The following is a 14,082-nucleotide window of genomic DNA, read 5'->3' as shown; positions in this document are numbered from 1 at the left end:
ACGAAGAGATATGAAACCAAGTCTGTCTCACCGAAAGTGACACTTTAATTCTCAAGTCATGTTTCCAAACAAGTTTGCAGGGCATGGGAGCTCAGATCTGGGTGCCAAGGCCCCAAGGTAACTCAGACATGTAACTCAGCTCTGATAGACAAAGAGCATAACTTCCCTGTCCCTTATTGGTAAGCTAGTTGAAGACGTTTACATAAAAGTATAGTTATAATTTATATCATTGCCTTAATCCAAGACAGAGTAACTGTATCAGAGGTCACCGCTACAGGAAGTGAAACAAAGTTCATATAAGGCACATACTTCTCCCCTCTCTGACACTCAGCTGAGTACTGTAGTACTGCATAGGCTGTTCTTTACTCCCACACAGATTTTTGTTTTACTTCCATTACTCTCAGCAATTTGGGAAGAAAAAAAACAAACAAACTAAATTTTAGAGTTCGATTTCCAGTGTTCAATTTCTTCTCATGATCATAAGATTTTTTTCAACTGCAAACTAAAGCATTTCATGAATAGGAAGTAGTTATGGTTAAAACCAACCAACAAAGGAGAGGCTTAAAGCTTCTTTTAATGTCATATAATCCAACTGAAAGATAAAGTTAAGATCAAAATGTATCTCATTTTTTTTAAAGGTACCTCTCTTTTTTTTTTTTTTTTTTAAATTTTTAGCTGCGTTGGGTCTCTGTTGCTGTGCACAGGCTTTCTCTAGCTGCAGCGAGCGGGGGCCACTCCTTGTTGAGAAAGGAGTATCTCTTCCAATGAGGAAGTTCCTCTACCTCTTTTAAAAAGCAACACCTCTACAGGAGTTGATAAACAAAACCCGAAACTTTACGGGAACGAGAATTTTATAAAAGAAACGTAATTCTGGAACTTCCCTGGTGGCCCAGTGGTTAAGACTCCGCGCTTCCACTACAGGGGGCCCGGGTTCAATCCCTGGTCAGGGAACTAAGATCCTGCGTGCTGCAACCAAACACAAGAAAGGAGGAAAGAAAGAAAGGCGCTCCTCCTGAGCGTCGCCAGCACCTGCGCGCTGCGCCTGACAAAGGTCTTGGTCACGCGCAGCACGTGGCTGTACTCAGTGAGCTCCAGGAGGCTCTTCCTCAGCTTCTCCTTGTTCTTCGTCACCTCCCTCAGCTCGGCCTCCAGCTTCCACAACTGCTCCTGAAATGAGACGGCAGTAGGCTTAGCTCCAAGTCTGCTTCTAACTCTCTTTTCACAGTACCTCAGGACCCGCAGAGGTTTTAAAAAGCCATAATGTATGAGAGTTTGACAGGGATATGAAAACACACACAGGGTTTTAAAGTCCATCAATCAGCGCTTCGTGCTAATTCAGGTGCCTGTGATGGCAAGCGCGCAGATGCCGCGATGGCCGTGGGCGCCCTACGGCCGGAGCCAATCTCCCATCTCAGGTCCTGTCATTTCTTCTGGTTTCCCTCCATCTGCTTATCCATTACCAACACACCAAAGAGCTTCCTTTTTCAAGACTACATTTCCTTTTATTTGCAACACAAAAATTTTAGATAATCTTTCCCAAACATATTATTCCTGGTCTCTAGCTTAGAGTTTCTATGCAGCTTCACTTACACAATTAATTAAGCATAAAAATACTTGAGAACAAATCTTCTTTAACAATTAGTTATATACCAAGCATCCTTCACAATCCTTAAGTATTAAAACAACAGAAGCAGAAATGTGTTAAACAACCCACTGACTCAGTAAAACGGTACTCAAACAAATCACTTGACATGCTACATTCAGTACTTGTGTTCTGCTTTACAAAAACGCACACAGGGCTTCCCTGGTGGCGCAGCGGTTGAGAGTCCATCTGCCGATGCAGGGGACGCGGGTTCGTGCCCCGGTCCGGGAGGATCCCACATGCCGCGGAGCGGCTGGGCCCGTGAGCCGTGGCCGCTGAGCCCGCGCGTCCGGAGCCTGTGCTCCGCAACGGGAGAGGCCACAGCAGTGAGAGGCCCGCGTACCGCAGGAAAAAAAAAAAAAGATAAGCAGCCAGTAATCACTATATTTGTAATTACATCAAAAGCGACACACCAAACAGGCCAAACCAGATGACTGCTCTCATCTGACTGTACAGTTCTCTCTAGAGTCCATTCATATATCAACTGTTAAAAGACATCCTCCCAGAAAAACAAACAGAGCAGCCAGCAACGGAATGGTCCTAATTATACAGTACTAATTGTTTTAGAAGAGCTGTAAAGGGCTCTAGTCTATTTCCCAGTGTGATGAATTATCAGATGATTAGACCAAAACCTCACGAGGTAATTCATGGGGGGGAAGGGGGGACGCTAATGTACAAGCCAGTGCTCTCACGGTGGCAGGGGACTCCAGAAGAAGGAATCCCACTTGCTGCCCGTGGGGAACCACCTAGCACCTTCACACGAGCTTCTGAAAATTAGACGGGGAAGGGTCAGGGTGAACTGGGGAGAATGTGAAGGGCACAGGCCCAAAGCCTCGAGGACTTGCAGTGGGCGAGGCCCGCTAAGGCCTGCACAGGCCCAGAAGCCACTTCACGTGAGCCCGGATCTCACAGTCGAATTCTTGTTAGTCTCTGTTCAATACCACCTGTCTTACACTTTATTTTTTTCTAACATATTCTCTTTTTTTTTTAAATTAATTTATTTTTATTTTTGGCTGCGTTGGGTCTTCATTGCTGCACGTGGGCTTTCTCTAGTTGCGGCGAGCGGGGGCTACTCTTCATTGCGGTGCGCAGGCTTCTCACGGTGGTGGCTTCTCTTGTTGTGGAGCACAAGCCCTAGGCGTGCAGGTTTCAGTAGTTGTGGCTCGTGGGCTCAGTAGTTGTGGCACACGGGCTCTAGAGTGCAGGCTCAGTAGTTGTGGCTCGGGGGCTCTAGAGCACAGGCTCAGTAGTTGTGGCGCACGGGCTTAGCTGCTCCGCGGAATGTGGGATCCTCCCGGACCAGGGCTCGAACCCGTGTCCCCTGCATTGGCAGGCGGATTCTTAACCACTGTACCACCAGGGAAGCCCTGTCTTACATTTTAAAAGAAAACTGAATTCCAGTTAAAATTTATCATAGATAACCTGTTACTGAGAATTAACCATAATATGGTCCTTTGCTTTTCATTCCACGGTTTTGAGAAGAAAGGCAGAAAAGCACTAGACAATATAAAGTAAGTGAAAAAGCAGCCTCTGAGGTTAGTGACCTAAAACCGCTTCTTCAGAAACTAGTTACCTGCATTTCGAGCACTTGTTTAAGAGGTGGTGCAGGAGGACTGGTCTCTCCCTCAGGGAGGGGAATATCAGCTCTATGAATTTCCTGCACCAAATATGCTGTGGAAATAAAAGTTAAACAAATTAGACTCAAAAACTTACTACAGGACATTTCAGTGAGAACACTTTACATCCCAACCTTTCCCAGGTCATCTAAAAACTAATGTCTAAATGCATAAAATCTTGCCTGTCCCAACTGACTGATAGGATGCCTTTAGTAGCCTTGTTTCCAAAGATCTGCAAAATAATTCTGCTCAGAGAGATCAGTGTGCAGTGACAAAGCCAACAGTAACCTGGATACACATTTTCTGAAATTCCCCACGTCCTTCATTTCTAAAACTCTAGTTAAAGAACTTTGGAGTCACAGCTGTCTCTGCACCTGTAAAGGTTAAGGACACATCTGGAAGTGCAGGAATAATCCAATGATGGACCTATAATCGTCCCCACCAGAGACGTCAGTGCAATCTCTCTGCAGACACCATTAGGAGGAAATACATATCCATCAGGAAAAACACATCCTCTATCAGTCTCCTCTCTAAAGAGGAGACCACAGGGCAGAAAGTCAGGTTCTCCTGAGTCCCCAGTTAGCCGTGATGTTTTAACTTAGAGCAACTTACACTGCCTTCTCTACTTACATTAAAAACTAGATTCATGAAACTAATAATGAACCAGCCAAAAAAAACTTAATTTCTTTAGTTCACATTTTCAATTCCATGAAGCGTTCTTTTCCTTAGGATAAAAGTCATAATACCTGGTAAAGTCATTACCAGATATAATATTTTGGAGAAGTGTTAACTAGTTATTTTATTAGAAAGAGAGAGAGAAAGAGAAAGAGAGAAAGAAAGAGAGAAAGAGAGAAAGAAAGAAAGGAAGGAAGGAAGGAAGGAAGGAAAGAAGGAAGGAAGGAAGGAAGAAAGAAAGGAAAGAAGGAAGGAAGGGAGAGAGAAAGGGAAGGAGGAAGGGAGGAGGGAGCAAGAAAAGCGATGATGTCTTACCCATAAGATAACAAAGGAAGCACTGGGTTTAAGAGCTTTCTGGAAATGGATGTAAATGTTTTTAACCTATTTTTTATACCTCAATTTACTTGCGAGTTCATTTTGTTTTTAAGTCTGCATTCAGTCTAAGCTATAGGAAGTCGTGGACACGTCTAATGTGTTGTCACTCCTGCCCCGCCTTTGAAAACTCACTCCAAATATACGACCTGTCCAATGACTTATATATACGGCAAGGATGGGAATGTGGTATCACCCTACCCTACATGACCCACACAGATAACTGGGACCTCAAACAATATGCAGAGGACTAGGCTTCAGATGACTGACAGGTTTCTTTCAATCTTAAAAATCCCCAATAAAAAAATATAAAATCCACGATAATTAACTGCTATTAGAAATCATTCCAAAAGCCATCTTCTCTCCCCCCTCAACACTCTCACCTCCAGGTTTTCCTGTTCGTCCCTCTAAAAACAAATCTGGTACTTTAGACAATTACTGGCATCGTTCGCCCCTCTCTATTTCAGTCAGAATTTCAAGGTTTGAATTGATAAAGACTATTTTATTTTAGGCTAAGACGTTAAAGGTTTTACGGCTGCGTTTTAATGGTTAACAATCAGAGAACACTGATCTCTGCAAAGGAAGCCCTGAAAAAAAAGGAAATTATCAACCAATCTATCTGCCATTTCCTACCTCCCCTGTTCTCTGATATAATTTCAAGTAATATATCAATGTGTATACAATGTTTCTAAGTTATAATAAATTATAAGGGATTAGCTAAATAAATTATAGCACATTAACACCACAAAATACTATGCAGCCATTATAAACAATGATGAGTCAATCTGTTTATTGACATGAAAAGATGTTAAAGTACCATCAAATGAGAAACAAAGCTAATAAAATAACCTGACCATTATGTATGTAAATCCTTACTTTTATAGATGAATAGTAAAAAATTATATAAACCTACATAACAGTGAATACATGAATGGTGAGAATATGGACAACTTCCTTTTTCTACTTGTCTAGATTTTCTAATTTTTCTAAAGTGAACAAGGTTTACTTATATAACAATAATTATTTAAGTTATTAAAATAAACTTACCCAATATTCGCTCTAGTTCTTCACACCTCTTCACCTCACCAACAAATTTTCTTTGGAAAGAACTTACATTCTGGTTCAGCTGAAAAAAAGATGAAAATTTTCCTTTGAATTTTCTACAATTTAAAAATAAATTCCACTTTATAAATAAAATGTGATAGTCAAGGGTTTGGTGGTAAGCATATCCTTGTATCCTACTGAACAGAAGTACAAACTGACACATCTCTTCTGGAAAGCGATTTGCCAACTGTTACCAAAAAAAAAAAGCCTGAAAAATATCCTCTGGCCCAGAAATATCCCATGAAGAAATTCAACCTAAAGGAACAACCTATGGATACGGACAAAAATTTATCTAAAAGAGCATCAACCTCAGGGATAGAGAAAAAATGATTAACAGTGGAAAACTGGTTCAAGAAATCAGTCTCTATGCACACTGTGGACCACGACTCAGCAGTGAAACGGAGCAATCGACACATCAACATCACAGAGGACGTTCAGAAACATGATGTAAATGAAAGACACAACACCACATACTGTGTGACTCCATTTCTACGAAGTGTCCGAGAAAGGAAAACCTAGAGGCAGAAGGTCGGTTAGTGATTGCCTGGGTCTTGGGGTAGGGAGGGGCATGACCTGTAAACGCCCGTAAGGGACCTTTTCCTGGGATGATGTGACGGTCTAAAACTGGATTGTGGCAGTGGACGCGCTACTCAGAAAATTTTCTAAAAACCAACGAATTGCACACTTGAAATGGGTGAATTTTATGATACACATCAATAAAGCTGTACAAAAATTATGGTTCAGTAATATAACTGATTACTATGCACTTATTAAATATTGTTTTAGGGCTTCCCTGGTGGCGCAGTGGTTGAGAGCCCGTCTGCCGATGCGGGGGACGCGGGTTCGTGCCCCGGTCCGGGAAGATCCCACGTGCCGCGGAGCGGCTGGGCCCGTGAGCCGTGGCCGCTGCGCCTGCGCGTCCGGAGCCTGTGCTCCACAAAGGGAGAGGCCACAACAGTGAGAGGCCCACGTTTCACAAAATAAATAAATAAATAAATAAAAAATGTGTTTTAAACGATGAGGTATTTGATTATATGAAGAAATTATTAAAATTTTTAGGTATGATAATAGTATTGTGGCTATGATTTTTTTAGGGTCCTCACCTTTTAGAGATACTTATTGAAATATTTATGAGTGAAATTAAATTATACATCTGGGATTTGCTTCAAAGTGATCTTGTCTGATGGGTGGGTTTTATTTTGGGTTTTTTTGGACCACTCGGCTTTTGAGATCTTAGTTCCCCAACCAGGGATCAAACCTGGAGCCGGCAGTGAAAGCGCCGAGTCCTAACCACTGGACCTCCAGGGAAGTCCCGCCATTGGTTTATAATATGGGTCCACAGGAGTTCACTGTTCCCATATACCCTCCCCTTTACTTAACATCTTACAGGACTTCCCTGGTGGCGCAGTGGTTAAGAATCCTCCTGCCAATGCAGGGGACACGGGTTTGAGCCCTGGTCCGGCAAGATCCCACATGCCGCGGAGCAACTAAACCCATGTGCCACAACTACGGAGCCTGCGCTCTAGAGCCCACGAGCCACAACTACTGAGCCCCTGTGCCACAACTACTGAAGCCCGTGCACCTAGAGCCCGTGCTCTGCAACGAGAAGCCACCTCGATAAGCCCGCGCACCGCAACGAAGAGTAGCCCCCGCTCACCACAACTAGAGAAAGCCCGCACGCAGCAAGGAAGACCCAATGCAGCCAAAAATAAAGAAATTTATCAAAACAAAAAAAATCTTACCATATAAAGCTTAAAACTGTAAAAAAACTGTAAAACAATATTTAATAAAATGAGGAAGTTAGTCAAGCATGATGTGTGTGAAAAAAGACTAAAGATATTATCAGTGTGGCTCCAATTATCTAAAAATACCTATGTACGTACATTTTAAAATATTATTAGAGGGATTCCCTGGTGGTACAGTGGTTAAGAATCCGCCTGCCAATGCAGGGGACACGGGTTTGATCCCTGGTCCGGGAAGATCCCACATGCCGCGGAGCAACTAAGCCCGTGCGCCACAACGACTGAGCCTGCGCTGTAGAGCCTTCGAGCCACAGCTACTGAAGCCCGCACGCCTAGAGCCCATGTTCCGCAACAAGAGAAGCCACCGCGATGAGAAGCCCGTGCACAGCAACGAAGACCCAACGCAGCCAAAAATAAACAAACTTATTTAAAAATAATAATAATAGTATTAGAAAAATAATGTTTGATTGGACAATATGAACCGAAAAGGTAAAGTGTTTGTTTCTAGGTAATGGGATCATGGAAATGAGTATCTCATGTTTCCCAAATTTCCCACAATGGACGTGTATTACTTTCACAGTTTTTTAAATTATAGTAATCATTCACGTTGAAAGGCATTTGGGGCGAGAAGTTTACCATTACCCTGTGCAGCGCTATACTCGGCACTCTCAAAAAGGAGAATTAGAAACAGCTTGGCATGAAGCTCCTTGAACAACCTGAGAATGTTTATCCCAAAGGCTTGGTTCTTGTTCAGTTTTTGGAACATTTTTTTTAAAGAGTTAACCAGAAGAAAGATAAAAATTTGAATTTCACTTCTGTTTGTCACATTTGCATTCATTTCTGGAAGTCATATTAATCCAAAGCAGTAACCACTTTCGAGTTCCTAATGATTCAGACACAATCCAGCTCAACAGAACTAAGAACGAGCAGAGAGGAAGCTACCCATCAAAACCTGTCTGTTAATGGCATGACTTCTCAGTTGCACTGTCTTTTTCGTCAATATCAAACACTAACTCAAATTGGACACTATGGTTCCACAAATAGCATCTTCATGAAGAGGCAAATTTCTGTGGCAACAACACACACACGACTGGATCTGACATCCGCCGTCACCATCTTACACAGTATGTTAACTGGTTTTTTCTGTTGTGTGGTTTCTTTTATAAAGTTTTGCTTCTAGTTTCTTTTTAGGGAGGCAACAGCACCCTTAATTCCAGGCTAATGCTATGAAGTACATTTTTCTAAAATTATTCATTTATTTATTTTTGGCTGTGTTGGGTCTTCGTTGCTGTGCGCGGGCTTTCTCTAGTTGTGGAGAGTGGGGGGCTACTCTTCGTCGCGGTGCGCGGGCTTCTTATCGCGGTGGCATCTCTTGTTGCGGAGCATGGGCTCTAGGCGCGCGGGCTTCAGTATTGCAGTACACGGGCTCAGTAGTTGTGGCTCGCAGGCGCTAGAGTGCGGGCTCAGTAGCTGTGGCGCACGGGCTTAGTTGCTCCGCGGCATGTGGGATCTTCCCGGGGCCAGGGATCGAAACTGTGCCCCCTGCATTGGCAGGCGGATTCTTATCCACTGCGCCAACAGGGAAGCCCTATGAAGTACATTTTAATGCAGGTTCGTTTTAACACTAATATTTAACCTAGAAAAACCAGCAGAGGCTGCCTGGTGCTGTTGTGACTGGTATCCACGCCACCCATCTTCCCACTCCAGCAGCTAACAGACAAAAGGTGAACGTTGTCCTCAAATTCCAGACCCTTAGAAAAGTGAGATGGACTTGCCCTTCACTGTGTCCTACTGGTGAGTTGAATAACCTTTCTTTTCCAGGTCTTCTCTTTGGCTGTCACTAAAGAAACCCTTGCCCTGCCTCCTCTCCCTTAGAAGGATCACTAAAAGGCAAGGCGAAAACTCTCCAGCCTGTGCAAATCAGAAAAGACTGACGTCAGGTATCCCAGCTGGTGAGCGCAAAGCCAGGAAGAAATTCCAAAAGAGAGCAGAAAAAGTGTCAAGTGACAGAGCTTTCTGCACTAGCACCTGTGCTCCTTGACAGTCATCCCAAAGACAGACAGACACACAGACAGACACACACACACACACACACCGCTGAGCTCTTAAAACCTAGCATCACACAAAGAGCTCATTTTAACATGGCAGCTTTATTTTACTTCTGGAAAAAGATGAACTGCACTTTCTTTTTCTTTCCCCAATTTTCAGTTTAAAAGAATCCCAAGTGTCCTCTACTACCTAACGTAATGGCACTCAATGAAACTTGCATCTTTGCGGTAATTAGGGTGTTTGGTCAAACCTCTAAGATTTAAGCTTGATTTAAGCCTCTTGGCCTGAGTACTAACAGGATGGAAGAAATCTACCTGTTATAAAGAAGGAAGCCCATTTCTCTCACAACTGTTTCCTGGATCTTTCGGTGCTACTTAGTCACAGCTCAGCACAGCAGCACCTGCCAGGAAAGTCGGCACCACGTGCTGAAGCCCAAATGGCTCCAGGAACCGAGAAGACCTGGGCCTTCCCTGCAGCCTCGCCTACCATTCAGGAGTTTCCCTCTGCCCTGGCAGTTGCCTTGTGAGGCCAACCCAGGAATCAATGACACCAGATCTTGGGTACGGGTGTTCCCTCTTAAAATTAAGGAGCCCTCAGAAAGACGAAGGGAAACCAGAGGAGATGAAAGCTGGGTCCCAGGAAATAAAATGTTCATTCGAGTGAATTCCAGTTCAGTTAGCAAGGTCCTGCTTCATAATCTCCCTTTCACATTGCTCTTTTCCTTCACGGCACTTAACCACAGTTCATAATCAGAGTGTGTCTCTCCTACATTGTGAGCAACAAAAACACAGAGACCATGTCCACCTGCGTCCCCAGCACCAAACTCAGCGTCTGCAACCGAGCGAGCACTCAATAAAAGCTTGTTCATTCATTCCACAAAGACATACTAATGCCCACAAAGTCAGGCACTGTACTCAGGATCAGGAATGAACAAGGCAGGCAAGGCCCTTAGCCCGCACCCCGGGGTGGAGGGGGGGGGTTGACAGTCCATGGTGGGGACAAACAATAAATAAATAGATATATAAACAAGGGTCTATTACTACTTGCTGGGGAGACAGATCCCATTCAACAAATTCTGACTGCACTCCAACTCCTTCCTAGGCAGTGCTATGTACATCATCAGGTATCGGTGAACAAAAACGACAAAAATCCCGCCCCTCAGGAGCTTACACCAAATCATTCCCAGTTCAGGCTCCTGGCTCTTCCAGTTCCCTCCACCTGGGACCTTGTTCCCCCAGATCTTCCCAGGGCCGGCTCCCACCCATTCAGGTCTCAGCCCAAGAACACTTCCTCAGAGAGACCTCCCTGACCAGCCCCAACTGAGGCACTATTTCATCACCCCGTTTTATTTTCTGTATAGCAAACATATTCCTGTTTACGTATTCATTTGTTTAATATTTCTCCCTTTCCCCCTGCCCCGTAAGTTCCAGAAGGGCTCTAAGAGGCCTTATCAGATTTGTTCTCCCGCTTAGCCCAGTGCCCGGCACAGAGTCGGTGCTCCGAAGCCTCAGATGGCACGACCCGAGTGCACGAAGACGACGCGGAGCGTTCCAAACTAACCCGGCCTGGGCGGCCGCGGACCACACATTCGGCGACCCTGGGGGCTCGGGACCCGCTCTGCGGAAGCTCTGGCCGGAAGGTGGACCGCAGCTTCCCCGTCTGGGAAATGGGCGCCCAGGCGCCCACGGAAAGGAGGCCCGAGCGAAAAGCTCGATGCAGGAGCTCTGCGGGCAGGTGCGGCCCGCGTCTCCCGGGCGACACTCACGTCTCGGAACTGGACCAGGCCCTTCTCGCCCAGGGCGCTGAGGCACTCGTAGGCCGTGCCGGACTGCAAGAAAAGCTGGGCCAGGCACATGGTCTCGCTCCGGAACAGGGACCCCATGGCTGGCCGGCCCGCGTCCCCGCGGGGCCCGACAGGCGGCGGCGGCTCCGGGCCGCGCGGGCCCGCACGGTCAGCCGGGGCGGCCCGGAGCTCAGGCTTCTCCTGCGGCCTGCCCGCAGCCCCGCACCATGGGACTCCGGGCTGCACCAGCTGCCCCCTATACCGCCGCCACCGCCGCAGCCGCTGCTCCAAGCGCCGCCAGAGCCGCCCTCGAGGCCCCGCCCCCTGGCTACAGCCGGTTCCGGTTCCGCCCCCCACTCCGCTCGTGCCCACCCCCCGCCGGCCGACCAATGGCGCCCGGAGTTGCGGACAACGGCGACGCAGGCGGCGGGGCCAAACGGCGCAAACCCGGCGGCAATGCGGGGGGTCACGGAACCCGTCCGGACTCCGACCGAAAGAGGTTACCCTTTCCGCTGTTCACAGCTTTTTAGAAGTTTTACTGAGTTTACGTGCCATTAAGTTCACCCGACTAGAGTATACAATTTTGTGATATTTAGTAAAGTTACAAAGTTGTGCAGCCATCGTCACGATCAATTTTAGAATATTTCCATCAACCCCAGAAGGATTCCTCCTGCTCGGCTGCAGTCAATCCCCTTCCCGTCCCCAAGCTCCGGGCAACCGCTAAACAACTTCTCCATAGATCTGCCTGTTAGGACATTTCCTATCAATAGAATTACACCTTGTGCGGTGTTTGCAGCTAGCTCGTGCCGTTGGCTTTTCTCTGGGGTCCTGGCCTGTGTGCGGACCAGAAAGCAGGGTCTGATGCCAGGCTGCTCTTGCCTTATACGCTCCTGCACACAGCAGCTACAGACATCTCTGGCAGGACGAAAATAGGATGTGAGCCTACTGAAAATCCTCTGGCTTCTCCCACCGCGTTCGGAGTAAAATCCAAACTTCTCATTGCGGCCAGCAAGACCCCACCGGGTCTGGCCTCTGCTTTCCACAAGCCCTGGTCTCCACCTGCCTGCCCTGGGCTCCCTTTGCTCCCCTACTCCTGCTTTCCTTCTCTTTCCAGGTGGGTGCACTTGAACTTGCTGACCCTTCCCCTGTCTCTGCCTAGAATACCCTTCTCCCAGACCTCAAAATTAGCTCCTACAAGTCTCAGCTCAAATGTCCCTGCCTCTGAGGGGCTGTTCCTGACCGCTAGCGGGAGTAGCCCTACCACCGCACTCCACCACAGCCCTGTTTTATTTTCTTCATAGCACCTACCACTGTCTGACACTATCTTCTTTTATTGCGGGTTTTCCCCCACTGGAACGTAAAGTCTGAGGACAAAACAATGTTGCCTGCCATTTCAGTAAACAAAGGATGTTGCAGCCGTCAAGCCCTCAGCTACCGCAGCTGCCCCCGAGCCGTTCACCCTGAGGGGATTCAGAATGGAGAAAAACAGGATACTGACCCTAGATAGTTAAGATGCATATCAAAGGAAAAATTTCCATGACCCCAGACTCTCGCATCTTCCCATACACAGAAAAGCATTAGAATCCTTAATTTGTGATGACTGCTTTTTTATGATTAGCAGTAATCTTTTGATGTTCAACTACTTATTTTTTTTAAACAAAAACTCCTGTCTCTTCCCTTACCTCTTCCAAACAGCTCCTCACCTGTCTGAGAGGCTGCCTTCCAGAGCTGTAGTCCTCAGTAAGACCCCCGAATAAAACAGAACTCTCAACTTTCAGGTTGTGTGAGTTTTTTTGGTTTTTTGTTTTTTTCAGTCAACAACTCCACTGGACGAGGGACACTGTCTTGGTATCTCCAGTGCCCAGCACAGTAGCCACTCAATAAATACTTCCCAAATGCATACATGAATGTATAAGCTTAGAAAAGGCAAAACCGTATAGTATGCTGCCCCCCTCCACCCCGTTCTACTGCCAGAGGTTTTCCCTTCTTGAGTACAAAATCACCCTAACAAAGCCCACAAAATCAGGCTAAATTACCTGTCATTTGGAAATTTGTGTGTGTGTGTGTGGTATGCGGGGGGGCCTCTCACCGTCGTGGCCTCTCCCGTTGCGGAGCACAGGCGCCGGATGCACAGGCCCAGCGGCCATGGCTCACGGGCCCAGCCGCTCCGCGGCATGTGGGATCCTCCCAGACCGGGGCACGAACCCGAGTCCCCTGCATCGGCAGGCGGACTCACAACCAGTGCGCCACCAGGGAAGCCCTCATTTGAAAATTGTAAGTTAACTTGCCAGAGCTAGTTCTACTAACTGCCATAGAAAGACTTTCTGAATCTCTGCAATGGGTAAGTTGGGTATTTCGTTTTCTTTGACAAGAGACAATTTCAACTCCTAGTGGGTGTAATCATCTCAACCCACAGAGATCCACATCAAAGAAAGAGGCAGGGGGGGTGAGAAATCCAGTGTTCCCATGGTGTGATACAAACAGTGGTACTTGCGGGGAGGGATTTCTTATGTCATTTGTTCCATGTTTAATATGAATTAGGAAAAAAGAGAACTAGATTTGTCGATTTAGAGGGGAAGGAAGATTTGAAACTCCTCTGGGCAAGAATGCTGAGCAAAGATGCAACAGCCAGGAATTCCCTAGCGGTCCAGTGGTTGGGAATCTGCGCTTTCACTGCCGAGGGCCTGGGTTCAATCCCTTGTTGGGGAACTAGGATCCCACAGGCCGCACGGTGCGGCCCAAAAGAAAAAAAGCAACAACACAACGTAGGTAGCACCGGGACGTCAGCAGGCACTCAAAATTCAATCAAGCAGAGTGAGAGGGAAGAGACCCGCTTTTCAAAATTCAGTTTATCCACGGTGCACAAAGTCCATGTGAAACGGTAACGACATTTATCTGGCCCACAAAGAAACCTCACTGGAGGCGGCGGTGTGGCCGCTCTTGGGCTCTGGTGGGAGACGTCCTGTTCTGCTTCCCTCCCCCGCTGCCTCGTGCTGTCTGTCCCCCAGGGGGCCCCAAGAGGAATTTCTCTCAACTAGGAAAAACTGTCCTTCGTTGAAAGCCAGCTTGTTTTTTAATCTAGGGGCCCCATGATTCCTA

At 46.6% G+C, this 14,082-nt stretch overlaps 1 protein-coding gene across 2 annotated transcripts in view; it reads right to left on the bottom strand.

Annotated features, from left to right (window-relative positions):
• The window catches only part of ATP6V0A2 (ATPase H+ transporting V0 subunit a2), a 37,878-nt gene extending 26,583 nt beyond the window's left edge, over nucleotides 1-11,295 (bottom strand). For both annotated transcript variants that reach the window (XR_010836937.1, XM_059040654.2), the window contains exons 1-4: nucleotides 10,966-11,295; nucleotides 5,353-5,431; nucleotides 3,216-3,313; nucleotides 1,030-1,167 (exon numbers count right to left, since the gene is read on the bottom strand). Coding sequence is in view for 1 of the 2 variants with exons in the window: in XM_059040654.2 (XP_058896637.1) it covers nucleotides 1,030-1,167; nucleotides 3,216-3,313; nucleotides 5,353-5,431; nucleotides 10,966-11,082 (432 nt within the window). In the remaining variant the exon portion in view is untranslated. The remainder of the gene's footprint in view (nucleotides 1-1,029; nucleotides 1,168-3,215; nucleotides 3,314-5,352; nucleotides 5,432-10,965) is intronic.
• Nucleotides 11,296-14,082: the final 2,787 nt, after the last annotated feature.

Source organism: Kogia breviceps, chromosome 15 (assembly GCF_026419965.1).
Source record: "Kogia breviceps isolate mKogBre1 chromosome 15, mKogBre1 haplotype 1, whole genome shotgun sequence".
Lineage (NCBI taxonomy): Eukaryota > Metazoa > Chordata > Mammalia > Artiodactyla > Physeteridae > Kogia > Kogia breviceps.
The sequence above is the reverse complement of the archived record's forward strand: the minus strand, read 5'-3'. Positions and strand labels throughout refer to the sequence as shown.